The sequence below is a fragment of the Equus caballus genome, unplaced genomic scaffold (genome assembly GCF_041296265.1).
Source record: "Equus caballus isolate H_3958 breed thoroughbred unplaced genomic scaffold, TB-T2T haplotype1-0000016, whole genome shotgun sequence".
NCBI classification, from domain to species: domain Eukaryota; kingdom Metazoa; phylum Chordata; class Mammalia; order Perissodactyla; family Equidae; genus Equus; species Equus caballus.
In genome coordinates, this window is record NW_027222391.1 from 11,633,462 (window position 1) to 11,656,199 (window position 22,738).

At 52.3% G+C, this 22,738-nt stretch overlaps 2 protein-coding genes across 2 annotated transcripts in view; one reads left to right on the forward strand and one right to left on the reverse strand.

Annotated features, from left to right (window-relative positions):
- The window catches only part of LOC138922839 (uncharacterized), an 86,560-nt gene that overhangs the window by 26,012 nt on the left and 37,810 nt on the right, over positions 1-22,738 (forward strand). Inside the window, 1 exon segment of the mRNA XM_070259251.1 lies at positions 21,837-22,010. Coding sequence (XP_070115352.1) covers positions 21,837-22,010 — 174 coding nt within the window.
- The window catches only part of LOC138922841 (odorant-binding protein 2b-like), a 64,537-nt gene continuing 48,623 nt past the window's right edge, over positions 6,825-22,738 (reverse strand). Inside the window, exons 2-6 of the mRNA XM_070259304.1 lie at positions 9,203-9,273; positions 8,533-8,643; positions 7,762-7,863; positions 7,422-7,448; positions 6,825-7,012 (exon numbers count right to left, since the gene is read on the reverse strand). Of these exons, the coding sequence (XP_070115405.1) occupies positions 7,423-7,448; positions 7,762-7,863; positions 8,533-8,643; positions 9,203-9,273 (310 nt within the window). The 3' untranslated portion in view covers positions 6,825-7,012; position 7,422. The remainder of the gene's footprint in view (positions 7,013-7,421; positions 7,449-7,761; positions 7,864-8,532; positions 8,644-9,202; positions 9,274-22,738) is intronic.

Here is a 22,738-nt window from a genome sequence, read left to right on the forward strand (position 1 = left end):
TCATAGGTATTCATTCATCCATCCATCTAGCCAGCCATCCATCCATCCATCCATCCACCATCCATCGTGCACACATCCGCAAGACATCCATCCACCATTTATTCATCCATTCATCTATCCCTCATCTGTTCATCCATTCGTTCACCATCCATCCATTATCCATCCATCCATCATCCTTCCATCCATCTAGCCATTCATCCATTCATCCATCCATCCATCCATCCACCTGTTTATCCACCATGCATCCCTCATCTATCCATCCATCCAGTCGTCTACTCATCTATACACTATCCAGCCAGGCAGCCATCATCCATCCCTCCTCCCACTATCCATTCAAAATCCTGTCATTTATCCCCCATCCATGCAACATCTATCCATCCTTCCATACATTGATCTATCTATCCATCTACTCATCTATCCACTATCCATCCATCACCCACCTAACCACCATCCATCCATCCACCCACCATCCATCCACCATCCTTCCATCCTTTCACCATACATTCACTACCTACTATCAATCCATCCACCTACTATCCACCCACCATCCTTCAGTCCTTCCATCAACCATCCACTATCCATTCATCCACCCACCCACCCACCCACTATCCATTTATTCACCATCTCTCTATCCATTTACTAGGTAATTTGGGAACATAGGATAAAAATTATTATGACTGTGTTGCCGGCCCTTCCTCTGCCCTGACACTATTGAGGGCTCCAGATCCTCTAAACCATTACCATTGTCAAGCTCTGTCCCCTGAAATCAAGTGCAGTTTTGTTCCGATGATGAGCACACATACTCATGCTATTCCCAAGATCTTGGACATGGCCACCCACCAGGATCTGGTTTCCCAGCACCAGCTCCTGCCTCATCCCTGTGTCTTCTGCGGCTCACGTTCCTTGAGAGGCTGAGGTTAAATCTCAGGACTGAATGAAACAATCCTTTCATGGGTGAGGGAGAGGGAAGATCCAGACATGGGCATATACCAGAGAAAAGGCAAAGAGAGGGGGCCACTTGTCTCCTCAGGCCCAGGTGGACAAGAGTTAGGCTGGAAAGCTGACAATCACCCAGAGAGGAAAGGTGGACATGGGGAGACAAATGGGCAGAGAGGGGGAAGAAACGCTGGACTCTTTAGTGGGAGGTGAGGTGTTAGGGAGGCCTGGAGCCCAAGGCCGAGTGTCAGGGCGGTCCAGGTCACAAAAATACCAAGAAGAGGCACAGAGGGGTCCCAGGGAGGTGAGGCTGTGATGGTCCCCGTGTAGGGACTGGGAACTTGGTGTCATCTAGATATTTGCAGACCTCAAATATTGTTTCAACAGCACTATGGATTTTGGAAATTTATAACATGTTTGATAATAATGTGTTTGACTTTTAATATTGACCACAGTGTAGTACCTTGCAAAATATAAGCACATAATAGGGACAACATTCTTCACATTAATAGGTAGACTTAAAATATGCAAAGTTCCTTCCAAACCATGACTTTGCTGAAGAAACTACATCTTAGAAAGGCTACCTGACTTGCCCATAATTTCACCAGAAGTAAGGGGTTGGCAGGGACCTATGGTGGATGAAAATCTGTCCAAGGCCTCACTGAACTGCCCACTCAGGCAGTGGTCAGGAAGATGCTCTGCTCTCCCCGGGAGACATCACCAAAGACACGAGAGGAAACTCTGGCCCAAGCTCACCTGATGCTCAGAATAACAGAATTGAGACTCTAAGCCAGTGAAGGTGGCTGACCTGGGGCCTGTACAGGCCAACTGCTCATCCCTACTGATATTCTCACCTCACCTTTTCAGTGTGGGTGGGAATAAACTGGGTCCCCTCTTCTCATAGCACAGAGAGCAGACTTAGCCATGCTTTCAGGAGGGAGGGCTGCATGGCCCAGTGGGAGCCCCTATATCTGTTCCCTGCTCACCTGGCCTGCCAGCTGCCCTTTTATCCTCTGGCTTAGGCTGACCTGGAGACAGGATCCTGCCACTCCCTGACCTTCATAAAGGCCCTTCAAGTTTGCCGTGTAGTTGGTGATTATATTGTTTGGATCCTGTGAATGGATGTTCTTAAATTTTTGTAATTAGCCATCATTACTCTTGGGTTTGATTCCTTCTGAAAAAAACATATCTGGAAGGGAGAATGTCATCAGAATGGGAAGTAGTAAACATCTGCATTGAGAGTTAGCAAGATAAACAATGGCTTCCTTGTGTGTATCCTCCACCTCGCCTTGGCCTTTATTGTACGAGCCCCAGGGATCCTCGACAAGCCCCGTCCCTCGAGCATCCCTGGGAGAGTTGGTCCAGTCCAGGCTACAGATCCCACCTTGGAGCTGACGTCCCCTCACCTCCCCTTTCCCGCCAGACCTCCTGAACTCCAAGCAAAGCATCCAGCCCGCTCTAAACATCCCCACAAGGATGCCCACGGCTCCCATTGCAGTTGCCTTTCTCCCTGCAGGCGGAATTGATCTCCTTCCTCTCAAATGTACCCTGGCTCCTGTGTTCTGTATTCTCATCACTGCTCCCAGTGAGACCCTGGGAGACCTCACTGACCCTCTGTACCCTTCACTTCTGTTCCCCACACCACCTGGGGCCTTGCTCAGATGCATGCCCGCAGTCCACCTCCTCCCTCTGCTGCTGCTGCCCCTTTCCTACCTCGAGACTTGGAAGTATTGGGATGAGATCTCTGACTGAAATATCCTGAGTGGCCTCTGCTTTCCCTGTCCCTCATTCCTCCTCCATTTTGCTCCCAGAACTTTCCACCAAATGCAAATGGCATCATCTTGTCCCTGTGGATGTGTGCTTAAGTGTGTGTGTGCATGTATGTGTATCTGCATATGTGTCTGTCTGTCTATGTGTGCATTCGTGTATGCATTTGTACACAAATTTACATGTTCATTTGTGCACATGTATATCCGTATGTAGACATGTACACACGTGTGCACATGCACGTGTGTATATGTCTCTCTGTGTGCATAATAGTCTCTGTGTATCTGTCTGAGTGTGTGCATGTGCACAATTGCGTATGTGTCTCTCTGTGTTTACATTGTGCAGCAAGTGTGTCTGTAGTGTGTGTGTGTGTGTGTGTGGTAAGGAGAAGGCTCCACAACATTCCCACTGCTACCCGGTACAGTTCTTGCTGAAAAGGGTGGAGGGACCTATGGTGAATGGAAACCTGTCCAAGGCCTCACTGAGGTCCCCACTCCACTAGAGGGCAGGAAGATGCTCTGCTGTGCCTGGGAGATGTCACCAAGGACACAAGAGAAAACTCTGGCCCAGGTCCATGTGGGGCTCAGAATAACAGGACTGAGACCCTAACCAAGTGCGGGTAGGTATCCAGTTCCTGCTCCAAAGGATTCATGATTCCACCTTCACCAGGCCCCAGAACCCTCCAGCCCTGGCCATGTTGCTCCTCTGCTGGACGTTCATCACCGCTGATGGTGGTCCCGACAAAGGTCAGGTTTGACTATTCACAGTAGTCAAAGGGTGGAAACAACCCTGATGTCCACCAGCTGAAGAATGGATGACCAAATGCGATCTATCCAAGCAATGGGATCTCATTCACTCATAAAGCAAATGAAGTTCTGACACAGCTGCAACGTGGATGGACCTTGGAAACGTGATACTGGGTGGAAGAAGGCAGACACCAAAGGCCACATATTGCAGGATTCCATTTATGAGAATGTTCAGAGTTGGCAAATCTAGGGAGATAGGAAGTAGATTAGTGATTGCCAGGGGTCACAGAAGAGGGAGGAATGAGAAGTGACTGCTAAAGCCTGAGGAATCTTTATGGGGTGATGAAAATATTCTGGAATTAGTGACGGGGGTGAGGGTGAGGTTGTGCCTCTCAGGAGGAGATGGCAGGAGTTGTGTGGAGTTTCTGAACTTGATGTGGAGCGAAAGTGCAGTGGTCAGTGATGGTAGCTGGCCAAGTGGCCTAGGCAATCCCCACCTGTGGCCTGGGTCCCCTCGAGGCTGACCCTAGAAGGGGTGAGTTGAGGTCAGTGAGCCCCCACAGAGGCAGCTCCTCGGCAGTGGGGAGTCATTTCCTTCTGCTGAGTTGCACAGCAGGGCCTTTTAAGTGCAGAGCTGACCTGAACTGGGTCCCTCGGGAGGAGACCAGCCTGATTCCTGCTCTAGATGGTTCTTCCCAACCCCTTCTTAACTAGAGGTCAGGGGTCGAGTGCTCATCTGTGCAGACGTGGTGCTCCCATGTGTGGTGAGCATGAGTAGACATACGCTGCCCTCCAACCAGCAAGTAAACAGGAACAACTGGGTCATCCATCTGGGCCCCACTGAGATGGAGGGGGTCTCAGGGTGTGTGGCATAGAGAAGCAACTACTGAAGGGTGGCTGTGTGGGTCAGTCTGGCCCTAGGACCAGCTACAGTGGGTCAGGGGCTGTGGTTTGACCGCTGTTTTCTCTCTTCTGAGTGTCCTCTTGAAAGGAGGATTCCCAGGACCTGGAGGAGCTGCTCCCTAAAGGTGAGCAGAGGTGTTTACATGCGCTCAGGACATGACAGGTGGGCTATAGTGTCCACGCAGGGTGACGCTCTGAGCCCCTGCAGGAGAGAGCCTGCCAGTGAGCTGCAAGGATGACAGTTGGCTAAAGACACCAGTGGCAGCACCCCAGGACCGAGCCCATTGGGAGTTTGGGGAGGAGAGTGCTGAGCTGGTCTTTCCACCATGCAGGCTCCTCCATGGGCAGCCATGGCTCCCAACTCCCCGCTGGGCCAGCTCAGCTCCTTGGAGAGTCTCCTGCCTCATTTGGCTTCCTCCCTCCTGATCTTTCTCAGGTATCAACCCCAAGGCCCCTCTTGCTCTCTTACCCGGCTCAGTGGCCAATTCTCAGAGGAACCAACTGAGCAAGAAATCAGGTAAACAAGCCAGAGGAGAAAGGGAGAAATAGAAGGGTCCTGTCTGTAGGAACGATGAACTCTATGTGGGGTCCGCTTCTTACTCTTCGTTCTGTCTGTCCACCCATTGCTTTGAGGCCACGACAGCTAGGACCTCAGACCTGGACCTGTTTGGGGTGGTTTCATTTCAGGGATGCTCCTTGGGCTCCACCCAGAATGAAGTCCACGTGGGGAGTAAAGCATGGTGGTTTGACCGCAGGGACTTGAGTCCCCAGGATGCCAGCTGCCTCTCTGAGAAAGTCTGTGGTCTTCCTGGGGTCCATACAGGGTCCTGTCCCATGGGAAGTGTGGTTTGCAGGATTCGGTTAAGATTCCACTTGTTCTGCCCCATCTTGCCCATGAAGGCCCTCCCCGGACACCAGGCCCTCCAGGGTCCAGGAATCCACTGAAAACCACTGCCCAGCACAGACCAGGCACCTGGACAGCCTGCAGGCAGGGCCAAGGCTGTTGTGGTGCAGACAGTGCTGGGGCAGGTACTGGACTTGGATTCCCAGACCAAAGAAAAGACTTCATGTAGGAATTCTGTTGCCCCCCAATTAGGAAGACAGACCCTGAAAATCGGCTCTGTATGAGCCCATGGGCTGGGCACAGGGATTCTTGAGCTCTGCCCACTTGTTCTCCAGCTGGAGGGATGTGCCCTGGGGAAGTTCTGCTGAGGATTGTCACCTGTCAGGTCTTAGCATCCCTACCCCAAGTCTTAACCCCTCGACCCTTGAGGACCCTGAACCCTGACCCTGGCCATCTCACAGCCCCTTCTCTGCACAGACCCCTGGGGCTGCCACATCAGAGGGACACCGCTGCTTAGGGGCAGGTCAGCACCAGGTGGACAAATGGCACAGGGTCCTGGAATCCCAGGACACGGGCCTGCGTGCACAGAGTCTTCCACCGACTCCCTCCTCCCAGGCTCCTGCCTTGATGGCCTCGTGCCATTGCAGGGACAGTGGTATAAGAACTGTCATCCTTATGGAAGCTGAAAAAACAAAGCCAAGGCAGTTGTAACCTGTGATTGCCTGGCCCCCTGGGCACCGCCTCAACCTGTGGGGGCTTGCACCATGCAGGGACTCCCTACCTAGTATTTCGTTGTCAAGGAAGGAACCTACAAGTACCAGGGTGCCAGAAGTCTGCATCTGGGGCCTGCTGTGTTCAGGAGAGGCCCAGGGATGCTCGCCATCCCACCGGGGACCTTGGGCCTGTGACTTGGGAAGGTGCACTGACCCTGCATGAAGGGAGCTCCAGGCACCCCCCTGTCTCTAGGGAAGCTGGGCTGCATTCACCTCTCCTACCACAAGCAAGGAGACCCTGACCTCAGTTGGCTGGCTGTCACTGCAAAGCCCCAGGGTGATTTGGGAAACCATAGTGATGACATTACAATTGTGAACAAGGTCCCTCTTGAAGTGGCTCCCTCCCCAGGGGCAGTGCATGTGTCCAGCCAGGCCTAGGGGGAAGGGGCAGGAGCAGAGTCCCACCCAGGCTGGGATTCCAGGGTCCTGCTGTCCCCATCCTGATGGCCTTTGGAAGCCTGGTCTCCTGCCTGCACCCTCAAAGGCAGCCTCCCAGCACTCCTGTCACCACATCTAGGCAGTTGGGAATCAGGGGGCCAGGTGATCCCCACCTGCACACATGTCATCACCTCTGGGCTGTATCCGACCCTGTTATCTTCACATCCCTTCTCCCCCACCACGTGACCACCCAGAACCTGAGCTTCTTGGGTGTCAGACCTGTCCCCCATTAGACCCTTGGTCAGAGCTGTAGCACCCATCCCTCGGCCTGGACCCTAATGCCCATTGGATTGGTCCAACTTTCAAGGAGAATGCAGACATAGATGGGTCCTCCTGTCCTGCCTTCTCTGGCTTGCCCACTTCCTCCCAGTTCCCAGCCCACGCGAGGGACCCCCACAGACAGGCAGAGTCACCAGGAACTGCTGAAGCTCTTTATGTGGAACTAGGAGAGGGGATGCATGGCTGGGGGAGGAAGGGGAGTCAAGGTAACTGGAGGGGCAGAGCAGGTCAGGCTCTAGAGGCAGGGGCTCCTTCCATGGCCTGCAGGACAGAGGGTCTTGATGGTGCTGCCCTGGGGCTGCTGTGGGGTGCTGATGTCCCCTGCCCTAGAAAGAAGGGAGAGGGTCAGTGAATCCAGGACAGGGGAGGGGAGGGGGGGCAGGTGTGGGGTTCTCAGGGGTGGCAGTGTTGGGGGCATATGTAATGCTCTCAGGGCTGCTGCATGGAGGGCAGGCTCCCACTTCCACCAGGTGCATGGGTGTGGTGGAGGACAGACCCTGGCCCATTGGTCCCAAGTTACAGAGACAGAGAAAAAAAGGAGTCCCTAAATGTCCCAGGAATGATGTTCGGGGACAGACATCCCAAGTAAGGATCAAATCCCAGAAAGGATCTCAGAGCAGACAAGGCTCTGCCTGGCTCACATGGAGTCCCTCTTGTCTCCACCTTGGGGGTGCCTTGGTGACTCCTGACGTTCCTTTGAACCCAGGACTCTTGTTTGCTTCAAGGGTCACTTACCCTAGTCACTTTCAGGAATGCAGCTTTCTGTAGAAACCAAGGAAAATTCAGCAATGAGAAGAGACCCTAGCCAAGGGCCCAGACCCCATCAAGCTGCAGCTCTGACACCAATAGCAGAGACCCGGAGTGGGGCCCTTGTGCCCCTGTGACACAACACAGCGCTGATGTCTCCCCCATGGCGGGGGGCAGGGGAAGGGGCGAGGAAGGTCATGGGGGACACAGAGGGACTTGAAGGGCACAGTGGGACACGAGGAATCTGTTGGGGACACAGGGAGGGACATAGGGGACAAAGGGACATGCAGAGTGGACACAGGGAACCTGGGCAGAGTTGTCCTCTTACCTGTCTGGACAGGCATGATGATGATGTCCTGTGGCAATCCCTTGCGCTCTGTGAATTTCTTAAATTCTTCCAGGGCTTCCAGGCTCATGTCGGGATTTCTACCTGTAGGAGAGGTGACCAGGTGAGCCTCAGGTTCAGGAAGCAGACCCCAAGAGGAGACAGTGCCTCCTAGCACTTGGGGGGCTTTGTCCTGTAATGGCTGAGGCTGAGATGGAGGGTTCCCCCGAAAGTGGATACAGAGTAGGCCCAGAGGAGACAGGCCACCACCCAGGTGAGAGGTTCCTGTGAAGGAGGATAGCCAGGGAGACACTCCGAGACACTGAGGGCCCCTGGGGTCCCAGGCCCACTCAAAACCGATCTGCAGGGTCACACCCCTGACCTGGAAGAAGCTGATGGCCTGGAGGAATTGTGATGCTCTCTGGCCAGAAAATTCTTGGACTTCACCCCACTCTGGAGGGTCATTGCTCCAAGAAGACCTCTGTCAGCAACAGTGCACTCCCCAATGCTGACCTGGCCTCACGCCCCAGACCCCAAGAGATGGGACTTAGCAGCTGCGTCCATATCCCCTTGGTGAGAAGTCAGGTCACTGAGGGAGTTTGGACTGGACACCCCAGGGCAGCAAATTGTGCCAGGCCCCCAAAGACAGAAGCAGGGTGTTCGTATTCCCCAGAATCAGGACTGAAGCCAGTTCCACTGACTTCTAGAAGCAGAGCCTGTGGGGGTGGGTCAGGAGAGGTGGATCTCTGAGGACCTGGGGCAGCAGCCTCTTACCCACGAGTTTTGCCATGCGGATTGCTTTCCCTCCGAGCTGGCCCTCGCAGTAGAAGATGCGGTGGTCCTTTACTGGCAAGTCCAGGATGTACATGTGCCTCTTTCCCCCAACTGCAGACAGACATAGAGAAAATTGGTCTTTAGTGTCTTCATTCCTGCAGAAAATATTTGAGACATTAGGGAACATTTTGGAACGTTTCAGTTTCTCGGCCACCTTAGCTCTACTGACTGCCCCGTAATCCAGGTGCCCAAGCTGGTCCAGTGCCCAGGACACACTGCTGCTCAGAACCATGGACCACACTCTGGAGAGGGAGACTCTTCATGAGGAAGGTTCCAACCCAAGCAGTGGAGTCACCAGAGGCCAGAAGACATCAGAGGCTGGGGCTCTTTCCTTTGTTCACCCAGCACCTGCCCCGCCCTGCATCCTCATCCTCAACCCTTGGTTCTCTGCAAGCTGAATTGCTAGGACCATCCAGAGGGAGGGTTTGGTACTGTCATCCTTGCTGTGGAGAAACCTTTCCAATGTCAGGACAAGGAGACTCCTGGGAAGGGAGTGGCTAGCTGCTCCTGGGAGGGGACAGGGCAGGGACTGCCCGGCAGCAGGCAGCCTCAGGGGAAGGGGAGGCCTGGGCTCTGGCAGGGAATGTGGCACAGCCTGGTCTGGACTCACGGGCGCTATATCTGCCAGGCTCCTCAGTTTGGTGCATCACAACTCGCTTCTCGTGGCACTGGCCCCCCTTCCTGGAAAACGGGAGGCAGAGGGGAAGGCTGTCAGGAAACACACTCGAGCCAACCTGAGCTCACCTGGCACATGGGCCTCTGCCCTGGTGTCCCCACGAGTTCCATTGTCATCCCCACAGTCTGGACTCTCTCCTTTCTATGTCAGGGGGACATTCATTTTACCCACATCCCAAAGTGGGATGGGAAGAGGCACAAAGAGGGGCTGCTCTGGGCCACCTCGCAGCCTGGGGAGAGGGAGGAGGAGGGGAGAGCAGCACCCTTGGGAGGCAACACTCACATGAAGGTGCCCATGGCCTCCAAGTTTCCATCATCCAGGGCAGTGACTGTCAAGGGGGACACCTTCTTGGGCCTTTTCTCCTTAGGCAGGTCCTTGTCAGCCACCACGGCCTTCACATACCATGTCCCTATGATCTGAGCAGGGTGGGGGCCATGAGTCCAGCACGGACATAGCCCAGAATCTCCTCCTCACCCCACTACCCCCATCCTCTGTGCATGGGCTGCAGCCATCACCAGACATCCCCAGCACCCCAGGTGCTGTCCTCCAAAGGCTGGCTGGGTCCCGTACATCCACACCCTGTGCTCTGTTAGAACCAGCCCAGCACTCAGGGCTCCCGACCCTAAACAGAGGCAGGGGGTCTCTCACCCCATGAGTCTCTTCTCTGCTGAGACCGGGCCCTGGCCCTGGATGAGTCTATACTCCACAGGGTCCTCAGTGCCTCTGGGTTCCCAAAGTGTCAGACCAACAGTCCCTATGCTGAACCCACTCCCCTGCTTCAGCCTCTGGGCCCAAGGAGGAGCGCTGTCTGCAGACACAAGAACAGAGCCTCCTGCTCCTCTGACCACACTCTGCAGGGAGCACAGGGTCAGAACTTCGACCTTGAATGACACCTCCTAACACAAGGCCCCTGGTCACTGCCGGCCAACAGGTAGTCACCGCCTTTCCCCCATACCTCTCTTCCCACCCTTCCCTGGGCTCACATTCTCGTTCTCTGAGGGGAAGAACAGAGGGTCCTGGGCCTGCAGGGCTGTGATCAGGCCAAGGGTGATGGTCAGGAACAGAACCTTCATCTCCAGGGGTCTGTGCTCACAGCCGCCGGCAGGTCACTGGGGTCTGGAGGAGGCTGTGCGAGTCCTCACAGCGCTGCCCTTTATACCCAGCTCGGCTCCTGCCCATGAACACTTGGCACTGGCCACACCCCTCCCACCTAGCATCCTGGCAATTCTGCATCAGGGGAGGTGGACTGTCATTATTGTTGGAATCTGATGAGTGACAATTAAGTGCCACCCACAGAATAAAAGACACATAATACCATCCCTTTTTCCTGCCTTCCAGGGTGCTTACTCCAAGTGAGCCATCTGGATGAGGACATTATCAGAAGGGGCAGGGGTGCGTGTCTGCACTCCCAGTCATGGAGGGAAGGCCAAGGGCTTCCTTACACCCCCGCCCATCCCCCTCCCCCAGGATCCCAGGGCTGGATCTTCCGCCAGTTCTCTGGTAACTGGCCTCTCACTGCTGAGGGGAGAGGGACTGAGCTTTACAACTACAGAGACAGGGTGTGCAATCAGCTGATTCCCACAGGGTCCCCAGAGTCCGAGCTCTCTCCTGCCCTGGGGCCCCTGCGTTTGCTCGTCCTGGGCCTGGGCCCCTCAGGCCACCTCTTCCTGGCATTTGGGGCACTATTTTATGTCTCAGGATCAGTTTAAATATCACCTCCTCAGAGGGGCCTCCCCAGGCCACAGGAGGGAGCGATCTGGCTGTGCCACCCCCTTCATTTGGGACCCCCAGGCCAGGCTGTGTTTCCCGGAGAGCACTCATTACTCTGGATTGTCTGCTCATTTCTCCCCATGAGTGTTCAGTGCCCATCTTCTCTGTTAGAATTAAGTTCCCCAAAGGGAAAGGCTTGATTCCCGGGTCTCATGAGTTCGATGGCCTGTAGGGAGGAGCTCCATCCACGTGCTAGGTGCTCTTGGTCGTTCGTTCATTCAAGAATAAACCAGTTACTGAATCTCTCTGAGCCTCAGAGGATTCCGCCCCCACAGGGGCACCCACAACTTCGATCACTTTGGATCTTTGTAAGGCTCTGCTGAGTGGGCCTGCGAAGACCCAGCTCCCCTGACATGTACAAGGCTCAATGAATGAGGGCTCCTCCCTCCTTCTGCCTGGAGTGGGGCCAGGGACCAGGATCCATCAGAGCCTGTCCAAACCCCCAATACTGCAAGTTGCTTACATTCATTCTTCTAAAACCCCGACTCTCCAAAATGCTTTCACCTCCCTCCTCAGCTTTGACTGCCTCATGTACCATAAGACAGGCCTCACATCTCCTTCCCTTTGGATAAATGGGCCGAGTGAGGCACAAACAGGCCACGAGGGGCCTGTGCTCTGAGTTCATGGTTGAGCACACTTGGGCACCTGGCTCTGCTGGTCTCAGTCCTGGCTGCCTTCTGAGCAAGAATTTGGCCTTCTCCCTCCCTGACCCTGTACTTCCTGGGCTTGAATCATCTCCGCTGAGACCCACAGCTGACGTAGACCCTGTACACAGGTGCTACGGCCACACAAGGGCAGCTTTGTGCCTCTCTGGCAGAAGATTGGACACCACTGCCGATTGCACACCCCCAAGTACTCACTAAATAACAATAATTAGCCCTCTCTAATAACCCCTGGGGGATTGTACTGAGGGTGCTGGCACGATCCAGTAATCAACTGCCAACTTGGAAGGTGCTGCTGAGCAGAAAACCTTCCGTCCTGGGAGTAGGAAAGGGCGAGGCCAGTGCACTTTAGGACCAGAGATTAGTAAACATGCTGGAGTCTCTGTGTCAATGGGAGAGCTTTTTCTCTGTCCTGTTCTTGTTGACTGTACCCCAGAGACCTTGATTTCCCTCATTATATGGAGTCACTGATCTAAGCATCTTATGACATTGACAAATTTAATTCCATCCTTGAAAAAGATGATGGAACACCACGTAGGGGTCGTTGGGAGGACAGGGCTGCCCCCATGAACCCTATGCTTAGTGCAATTGGAGATTTCCAGGGGCTGCCCGTCGTCCACCATCTTGTGCTGTGCCACCTCAGGTGAACTCTACAGAGCTTTCCAATTGTGTGGTGTTTTTTTGGATACTGGATGTGTTCAACTGGTGGTAGACACCACTGGGAGAACAGTGGCAGGAGGGGAGACCTATCTCCGCCCCCCAGTACACAATGGCCTGAGGCGTTTCTTTGGATGGCTGCATCCCGTTATGATGGGAGACCATTATACCACCCACACCATGATGACTGCGTCTACTCCACAGCTGTAGCTCTTATCACTTCTGGTGACACCTCTCACAACCTCTCCTTTGAATCTCAGAGTGGTCACAGCTCCTCACAGCTGCTACTTCCCAGATGTCTCACTAAGGGGGACAATGTCTGGGCCTTCCTTGGCATACGGGAACAAGAAGGTTTTCATGGCGCTACCAAACAATCACCAAGACCAGAGGGCTTGCTGGCTGGGATAGGTGGGCATGTAGAAGGGGTAGGAGAGGAGGCAGGATGGCTGCAAATTAAAGCCCCCAGACCACCCGGAAAGCTGGGACTGCAGCTTGTTTCTACTAACCATCTCCTGTCATTATTTTAGAGATTGTGGCTGGTTACTACCCTGAAGCCTCAGTTCCATAATTCACCAGAACAGATTTGGTTTGGAGCATGAGTGCATCAGTGCAGTGCAAGGGGTGGACTATGGTTGACAGTGCTGATGGCCCACCCCCTCAGCCCACTGCACCTGTAGTTCCTGCACACTGAGAGGGTCACAGCTTCCCAACCCAATGCCTGCATCCTCTGTTCCCCTATGCTTCCTATGCACACATGGTGACACTAGAAGTGCAGGTGAATTCACCTACCAAGTCAGTAGAGATGGTAACTGATGGGCTAATAGTCCTCAGCTCTTTGTTCCCCTGGGACAGTCTTGAGATGGTTCCACCCTATGTCTCAGAGAATCTTCAGGAAGAGTGAGTCCCAGTTGCCCACAATAGTGACCATCTCATTGGCATACCCTTTATTGGATTTTCTACCTTCCCCATCTCACTTGATCTCAGACTTCTCCTCCTGGAACTGTGAGAGAATGAATGTTTATGTTTTAGCCACCTGGCTTATAGCACTGTTTACAGCAGCCTTAGGAAACGAATACAAGCCTTTACATATTAATGATTATAGCAAATGTACATAGACTAACCATGCAAACTAAACGACAGGGATTGGCAGAGTAGATTAAAAACCATGATACAACCATATGCTGTCTTCAAAAAACTTACTAGAAATATAACAATAGGGGTAAGTTGGAAGTAAAAGCATGGAAAACATAAACAAAATAAATCAGTGAATTATGTTACCAGTTATCAAGGGATTGCCTCTGTAATACAACATCAATGTGTTGCCCTCCATTGTTTGCTCTGCAATAATGGAGCTGGACCCAGTAGGCATTTCTCTTTTGCACCTGGCAGGGGTTAAGCTTTGCTAGCAGAAGGCTTAGGGCAAAGGGGCTTCCTTCCTGGTTCCAGGGTGCTTCCAGGTTTTTTCATTTTCTTTCTCCTGGTGTACAACCAGCAGTGGCACAATCTGGGGATGTCCACAGGCACTCACCCACAGTGGGTGATCAACAGTGGAATCAGTGGATCCCCTTGGATAGCTTCCTAGGGGGATTGAGTGGCACCCCCACAAGTGGAATCCCGGTGAGTCCTGTAGGTGTCATAACCTCAGCCCACCTGCCCCTGGCAGGGGACAGAACTTTGGCACTTGCCACTGTCCGCCTACATTTCCCTACCCGCTGAACGCTGCTCTGACCATGGACCAGCTCTGGCCCTTGGCAACCGGCAAACTCCTCCACCATCCCTGAACTGCAGCCACACCTTCTCCGACAAAGTCTGAACCCGGCCTTGCAGAAGTGGACCCCTCCCACAATTGTTTCTTTCTTAGCTACTCTACTGTAATTCTGGGCTATTCTCTATAGTTCTCTTTACACTTTTATGCTTAATTTTTCCTTATAGAAACTATTCCTGCTCAATCTTTTGTATAGTTTCTGTGTCCTGATTGAACATTGATTCACATAATTACATATTATTTTAAAAGATGATAAGTGCTATGGGGAGAAATCTAAGTGGAACAAGTTGTTTAAGGAGTGTCAGGACAAGGGGATAGTTTTATTTTAAATGGCATGGTTGTGACAAGCCTCACCAAGGTGACATTTGAACACAGAATTAAAGATAATGAAGGAAATGAACCATGAAATCAACAGGTGGAAGAGAATTCCAGGTGGAAGGAACATAGAGTTCAAGTCTTTGGGTAGAAGAGTGCCTGGCATGCACCAGGGACATAATGGAGGGCAGAGGGACTGGAGAGATTAATACAGGGAAAGAGTGGCCAGAGATGAGGTCAGAGAGAGGGTGGGACCGATTCAGTTGGGCTTGTAGGCCATGATAAGGACCTTAACTTTTACTCTGAGAGTAATAGAAAGCCTCTGGTGAGATTTTACAACGAATTTGACTTCTGGTTTTAAAACATCACTCCAGTTGCTGCATTGAGGATAAATTTGTGGGGCAAAAATAGAGGCAGAGAAACTACTTTGAAAGGTGCTGCAATAATCCAGTCCAGAACGATGGTGCAATGAGGCCTACCAGCCATCAGGGAGTAACAGGGTGTGGAATTACATACCCACAGCAAACAAAGAGAAAACTGGTCAGAATAAATGAAATGATTTCTTCACTAATGGCTGGTCTACATATGTATTGTTGGAAAGTCCACAAGGCCAGAAAAAAAAAAATCCTTTGTATAAAGAATGATTCCAAGGAACTGTAAGTCACACCACACCCAACACACACAGATTCTAGGATTAGTTGACATGCCAAGAAAATCGCAAAGGAATAGTCTTTCAACAAGCAGTGTTGGGATAACTGCATATCCACATGTGAAAGAATTAAGTTGACCCCCTACCTCACACCGTATGCAATACTTAAGTCAAAATGGATCAGGAATGTAAATGTAGGATCTAAAACTACAAAACCCCTAGAAGAAAATGTACAACTGAACTTCATGGCCTTGGATTAGGCAATGGTTTCTTACATATGACGCCCAAAGTACAAGCGACTAAAGGGAAAATAGGTCAATTGAACTTCATCAAAAGTAAAACTTTTATGCATCAAAGGACATGGTCAAGGAAGTGGAAAGACAACCCACAGAAGGGGAGAACATATTTGCACATCTTTACATATCTGATAAGGGTCTACCGTTGAGTACATATAATATACTCTTGCAACTCAATAATAAAAATACAAATAGCTCAATTGTAAATGGGCAATGCATTTGGATAAGCATTGCTCCAGATTAATATGCAAATGGCCAATAAGTACAGGTAAAGATGCTCCCCATTATCAGTTGTTAGGGAAATGCAAATCAATACCAGAATGAGATATCACGTTACACACACCAGGATGACTATAATAAAAAAGTCAAATAATACCAAGTGTTGGTGAGGATATGGAGAATTTGGAACCCTCACTCATTCGCTGCTTGCCAGTGGGAATGTGAAATGTAGAGTTGCTCAGGAAAATAGTTTGGCAGTTTACACTGATGAATAGCTCAACAAAAGTGATATATGAATACAATGGAATATTATTCAGCTGTAAAAAGGAATGAGGTATTGATACCTGGTACAACATGGATGAACCTTGAAAACATTATGCAAAATGAAAGAAGCCAGACCCAAAATACCACCTGTTGTGTGATTGCATTTATAGGAAATGTCCAGAATAGGCAAATCCAGAAGGACAGAAAGTAGATTAATGAATGCCAGTGGCTGGGGGGAAGGAAGTATGGAGTATGACTGCTAATGGGTATGAGGAACCTTTTTATGGTAATGAACATATTCTGGAATTAGCATCGATGATTGCACAACCTTGTGAATATATTAAAAACCACTGAATTATACGCTTTTTAAAACTTAAGATTATTTTTTAGAGCAGTCTTAAGTTCACAGCAAAATTGAGGGGAAAGCACAGAAATTATTCATGTGCCCCCTGCCTCCACACATGCATGGCTTCCCCCATTTTCAACATGTCCCACAAGAGTGGTAAATGTGTTATGATTGATAAGCCTACATTAGCACATCATACTCACCCCAAGTCCATAGTTTACCTTAACGTTCACTCTTGGCCTTGTTCATTCTATAACTCTGGACAAGAGAATAAGATGTATCCATCTTTAGGCTATCATACAGAGTATTTTCAATGCCTTAAAAATCCTCTGTGCTCTGCAGATTCACCCCTCTTCCTGCCCTCATCAATCTTCAGCAACCACTTAGGCATTTGTTCAGATCTTTCACTCATTGATTAATGAGGTTGTTTGTTTCCTTATTATTCAGTTTTAAGTGTTCTCTATGCATTTCCTATATCAGTCCTTTATGAGATGTGTTTTTGCAAATATTTTACCGTAGTCTGTTACTTATCTTCTCAATCCCTTGTTATCATCTTTCACAGAGCAGAAACTTTTTACTTTTAATGAAGTCCAATTTATCCATTTCTCATGGATTGTGCCTTGAGTTGTGTCTAAAAAATCATCAACATACCCAAGGTTATCTTGGTTTTCTCCTATGTTATCTTCTAAGAGTTTTGGAGTTTTCCATTTTACATTTAGATGCATGATCTATATTGAGTTAATTTTTGTGAAGGGTGTAAGATCTGTGTCCAGATTCATATTTTTGCAGGTGGATGTCCATTGTTCCAGCAGCATTGATTGAAGATCTGATCTTGGCTCCAGTGTATTGCCTTTGCTGCTTTGTCAATTCTCAGTTGACTATATTCCTGTGGGTTTATTTCTAGACTCTCTATTCTGTTCTATTGATTGATTTGTCGTTTCTTTCACCAATATCACACTGTTTTGATTACTGTAGCTTTCTAGTAAGTCTTGAAGTCAAGTAGTTTCCAACTTTGTTCTTCTCATTCAACATTGTGTTCTCTATTCAGAGTGAATTATACACTTTAAAATGGTGAATTTTTTGGTATGGAAATTAATATATAAATAAAACATATTTAAATCAACTCCTCAGAGAAACCTCCCCAGGCCACACTATGGAAGATGCTACCCCACGGCACTCCCTGCACTTCTGTCTCTGTCACTCCCCTGGCAGTGTCTATTGAGGACACATCTCTCCCTAGGGTTACCCTGCTCCTTGACTGCAACCCTGGTGATGATCAATTTTCCCATGGAGTAGGCTTGGTAATGGCTGTCACCAAAGATGTCCACATCCTAGTCCCCAGAGCCTGTATATGTGTTACCTTCATGGTAAAAGTCGCTATCCCAGTGGGATTAAGTGAAGGATCTTCAAATGGAAAGTTACCAACCTCTGTGGGCATCTGGAACTTCCAGGACCCCACACACCTGAGTGTAGACAGGGGCTAGAGGAGAGAGGCCACAGTGTCTCCTGTATAAATTAGGATGCTTGAAGTCAGTGATCCACATGACTGCAAAGTGTCTGTAGGCTTTGGCTCTCCATCAATGACCCACTACGCTCCAAGACCCTGGGATAATGCTTCCCAGACCTTGCAGGCCTGTGGATTAGGGAGAGGTTCAGGGGCTTTGGTGGATGAGGATTGGGCTAGAGAAGGACATGCCAGAGCACCGTGCAGCAAGGCCAAAGTAGAAGGAAAGATGGTTTTTGTTGGGGTGCTCTTTTGGAAGTCGAGGTGAGTCATTGTCCTAGCTGAGGCAAGGATGCCTCGTGAGTGAAGATGACGCCGATGAATGAATACATGGGCGGGGGGAAGGAAGCTTCCAAAGCCCCTCATACTGTCCTTGGTGTCGTAGGTCCCACCGAGAACCTACAGAGCCACCGTCTTGAGAAGCCCCAGTAGAGGTGAATGTGTGGTTTTGTGCTGTCCCTGCCGTGGCTTCTGTCCAGTACTGGCCACTGGGGGGAACCTCCAGTGTCAGGGGGGCCCACTGAGCTGTGCTGGAGCAACTGAACAAAGGAGGAGTCATGTGGAAGTCACGCTGCCCATCCCCCCGCCTCAGAACCCGCTTGCACCTCCTATTACTAGCGTTCGTCTCCACCATTGCAGCAGGTCAAAAGCAGGAAGGAGAAACCGAAGATCCCCCTGTTTACTCATCGAGCAGCTGTGTGCCAAGCCCTCACCCTGGGCCAGGAGCCCTGGTCGGCCCTGGGGTGGTGCTAAAAAGTGCCTAGTGGTCCCTGAGCCCCAGGAGCTCAGTCTGGAGGGAGACGGGCAAAAGCACCACATCCGAGACATGTGAAAGAGAAGAGCATGAACTGGAACGACAAGAAAGAGTGTCCTGCAGGGAGGGCTGGGGGTCTCACAGGGTAGGAGAGTATGAAAGGCCTCCCCGGGGTGACATTGGCTGTGAGCAGAGTGACAGGAGGAGCCAGCCCTGCACATGCCGGGAGCAGTGTGCCAGGGAGAGGGCACTGCTGGTGCAGAGACATGCAGGCCTAAGTGAGTTTGCCAGAGGAGGTTGGAAAGGCTGGCAGTGTGGCTGCAGAGAGCCTGGAGGAGAGCGGAGGGAGGAGGGCAGGCCAGACCCAGGGCCTGGGAGGCAGCGCGAGGGATCTGCTCCTCCTGGACTCCATTGCTCCCAACCCTGCACCTCTCAACTACAAATACTGACGATCTCGCCATCTCTGTGGGCCACGGACGCCAGCACCGCTGAGCTGGAGTCTCTGCCTCCTGGCGTCTTGCAGGTTGGGGCTGTGGCCTCAACTGAGGCTGTGCTAGGGTGAGATTTGCTATGGAGATCACTCCCGTGGGCGTGGTCATGATCAGCTTCACTGAGAGCTGAGCTCCTTTCTCCCTGTTGGCCAGGGCATGCCCCTGGTTCATCCCTATGTGGCCTCTACATAGGGGAGCTCAGGACATCCATGCATGGTCCCCAGGTCCATGGGTAAGAGAGACTGAGAGAGAGAGAGAAACAAAGGGAGAGAGAGAAGGAGGGAACACAAGAGCGGGAGGAAGTGGGAAGGACAGCCTGGGGAATGAGATCTGGAGGGCTGATCTATCGTTTGTGCTGTGCTCTGTCGGTCAGAGGCCAGTCCCTGCCCACTGAGCGGCTCCATAGGGGTGTGTCGGACAGGCAGTGACATGCATGCCTGCCAGGGCCGCACTGACCGTGAGTGGAGTGTCCCGCGGTGAAAGGCTCGCTTCCTCCCTGGGCTCGTCCTGGGCTGAGCTCTGATCCTCCTCCCTGGGAGTGTTACTCATCGGGACCAGCTCTGCTCTCCAGGTTTTCCTGGACTCCATCTCCTCAGAGGGAGGTGTACACAGAGGGGGACTGAGGGCCGAGAAAGCAGGGTCCCCCTCCCCACTCCCAGGTCCTTCTCTTCCTGTCCCAGGAGGGCTGAGGCCTCAGGAGCCTCTCCTCCCTGCTCCCCACCTTCTCTACCTTCAGAGCCCCTCGGCTCACCCTCTGAAGAAGACCAGGGAGAAGTTTCCAGGTGGGAAGGCCTCTCTGCATGCGAGCCCCAGAGAGGACAGGGACCCCACAGGGCTGGGCTTTGCCCCTCAGTCAGCTGGGACCCTCTGGGAGGCAGCAAGGCCTGGGGCCAAGGCCTGGGCTGGTGGCAGGTCTCTAACCCTCCCCACAATGCGCACCTGCCTGGTCTCTCCTGAGTGTGTACAGGCCTGCACGTGCGCAAAACCGTCCAGACCCCCAGGGATGCGTGGAGCCCATCAAGTCCTTGTGTCTGTCTCACTGCCTGGTTCTCCCTCTCCACTTTCTGGCTAGTTTGTGGCTCTGTTCTGGATCCAACCTCAGGCAGCTACAAAGTTGATCTTCCATGGCAGCTTGCCGCTGAGATGGCTACAGTTTCCAGAAATGCTCAGGGGCTGGGGATTCCCCACCCGTGCAGAAACCAAGTAGGCAACTTCTGACAGGGAAGCAGCCGCCTTCAGGCCTGCCATTGTCACAGGGCCCTGACACTGAGGGTGTGGGGTCGGGAGCTGCCCTGGGTGAAAACACCACAGACTCTCATTGGTCTCCCTCAGCCTCAGATGCTCCTCAGTGGGCTGTGTGCCTTCGGTCTCTTGGCAGAGTGCTGACCTGGTGGTTTTCTGCCAGCTTCTCCAGGATGGTCATTGCTGTGCGGGAGGCGGATTTGCTGAATTCCTCGCTCCACCATTCCGTTTGTCCTGCCAGCCCACCCTGAGGACGTTTGGAAGGCACATCCTTCCAGCAATCTGAGCACCCAAGATGGAGACTCCGGGGCCTGGAGGATTTTGAGAAGAGCTGGTGGGAAGGCAGTACTGCAAAGCTTTTTGCTTCCGGAAAGCTCTCTGGGGTCCTCAGCATTTTCCTGTTTTGCATCAAAATCCTGAGATCTTGAAAATGCCAGCAAGGTTACAACGTGGGCCCCAAAAACCACTGTATCTGGGCATCCAACACCAATCAAATATTCGGAATTGCTTGTCACTTGAGATGAGTGGAAAGGAATCGGGCAGGTGGGGTGGAGGGGTGGTCTTGGACCCCACTTTGTGTTGGAAGGACAAATGCCATGCAGATGAGTCTTTCTCTGGGCAGAAGGGCGGGACCTTTGTGGAGAGCCCAGCCGCAGACACTGCTGTGGTCGCACTCCTGTTCCCTCAGCCCACCTGAGTGCCCCTGCAGCTGGGAGCCAGTGCCCAGGAGACTGATAGCGGCCCCCTGCAGTGCCTGCATCCCTCCTCCCTGCCTGAGGGCTCTCCTGCCCCATGGGCCCTTCCTCTCCTGCAAGGCTGTGCGGCCTTTTGCAGGAATGCCCTGGGGTGTTCCCTCCACCTGAGGGGACCAAGCCAGTCCAGGCAGGACCTGGTCTCCTGCTGGGACAGAGTGATGCTCACCACAGTGGTGCTGGTTCTTCAGGCCCCGCTAAGGCTTTAATCCTCCAGGCTCATTCCCCGCGTCCTCCTTCAGGCTTCCTGGGAAGACCTGCAAACAATTTCCCCTCCATCCTCCTCTGCATGGGTACCAAACTCTGCTGAGACGCCACACTGGCCGTGTCTCTGGACAGGCTGTACAGCCTGCTGGACTTGAGCTTCCTCGCCTGGAAGATGCTGACAAATGGCCTCCCTCAGGGAGTCATCGGGGGGACCCAGTGTGTGACGATGCAAACCACTGCAAAGAAAGACGCCAAGTGATCCTAAGTGAAAGTGCCAGCCTTGCAAAAGAAGCAGGAGCTCATGAGACCCAGGGGGGAATGCGGGCAGCCTGTCCCAATGGCAGGGACAGTCCCGGATGGATGAGGGTGGCCTCGCAGGGCAGGCCCCCGAGCAGCAGAGGAGCCATTGGATGAGGAGGGACCAGGACAGAGGCTTCCAAGGAGGAAGATTGAAGTGCTAGGAGGTGAAAGAGGCCTTAGGAAAAGTGTGAGCCCTAGAAGATGTTTCCTCAAATGCCATTGTTGGTCAGAAAAATGGTGTCACCAAGCCCCAATCCATTGAATTTCTTCTTTGTTGGTTTTAGGAATCAGTGCACACTTGTAATCAGAGCCCATGTTTTGTTCAACATAGGGCATATTTCTTTGTCCTAACTTTTCCTTCTTTTCTTGTTCTAGCAGAGGAGCCGTGCACGTGTTCTCTCCATTCTTTCCTGTGCATGACTGGCCTCTCTGTTCAGAAGCGGATTGCTGGTGCTCATCACTCCCCCTCACCCGAGAGATGGCCGTCTTCCATGTCACACAGCAGATGTGAACCGCGGGGACAAGGGTCACGCCGGATCACACTCACTGGTGAGGTCACATTGCTGGGTGCACAGCAGGGACCAGAGGATTTGGGCTGAATGAGTGAAAAGTATGAGTGAGAGTAGAAATGAATGAATGACTGAGTGAGTGAGTGAAGGAAGGAAGGAGGGAATGAAAGCCTCAGTGAATGAGTGAGGGAGTGCCTAAAGCCACAGCAGCTGGGATCCACCGAGGAGGAGACTTGATTTCTGGTGGGCTCCGGTGTCACAGGGCAGGCCCTGGACAGCGGCATGGAACGTGTCCAGCTGTCCTTCCGGCTCTGAGCCCCTGTCACCTGCAACACAGAGTTGCCTGGATCTTCTTCAGCTCCACCTCAAGGAATGCTGGCTATTCCTGGGGACAGGGCAGCAGGAGGGAAGCCGAGGAGGGACTCCCTGGACCCTGCACCCAGGAGGACCACTGTGACAGCCTGGCAGGTGGTTCCCAATGCGCTCCGGACACCAGGCAAGAGATCCACAAGTCCTTCCTCAGCGGAGTCTCCCAAGAGCCCGTCACGAGGCCCAGTCATTTCCTCATTGCGCAGAAGGGGAAGCTGAGGCTCAGGGCCTCCCCTGCAGTCGCCAGCTAGAGAAAGGCTGAGCATCGCCCAGGACCCCTGTCTCTCCGGCCCGGGGTCATTCTGCCCAGTGTCCCACATTGCAACCTCCTGGAGCTCAGGGCTCCTGTCTCTCCTGGGGCCTGCCCCATTCCGGCCTCCAGCCCTCACTGAACTCGAG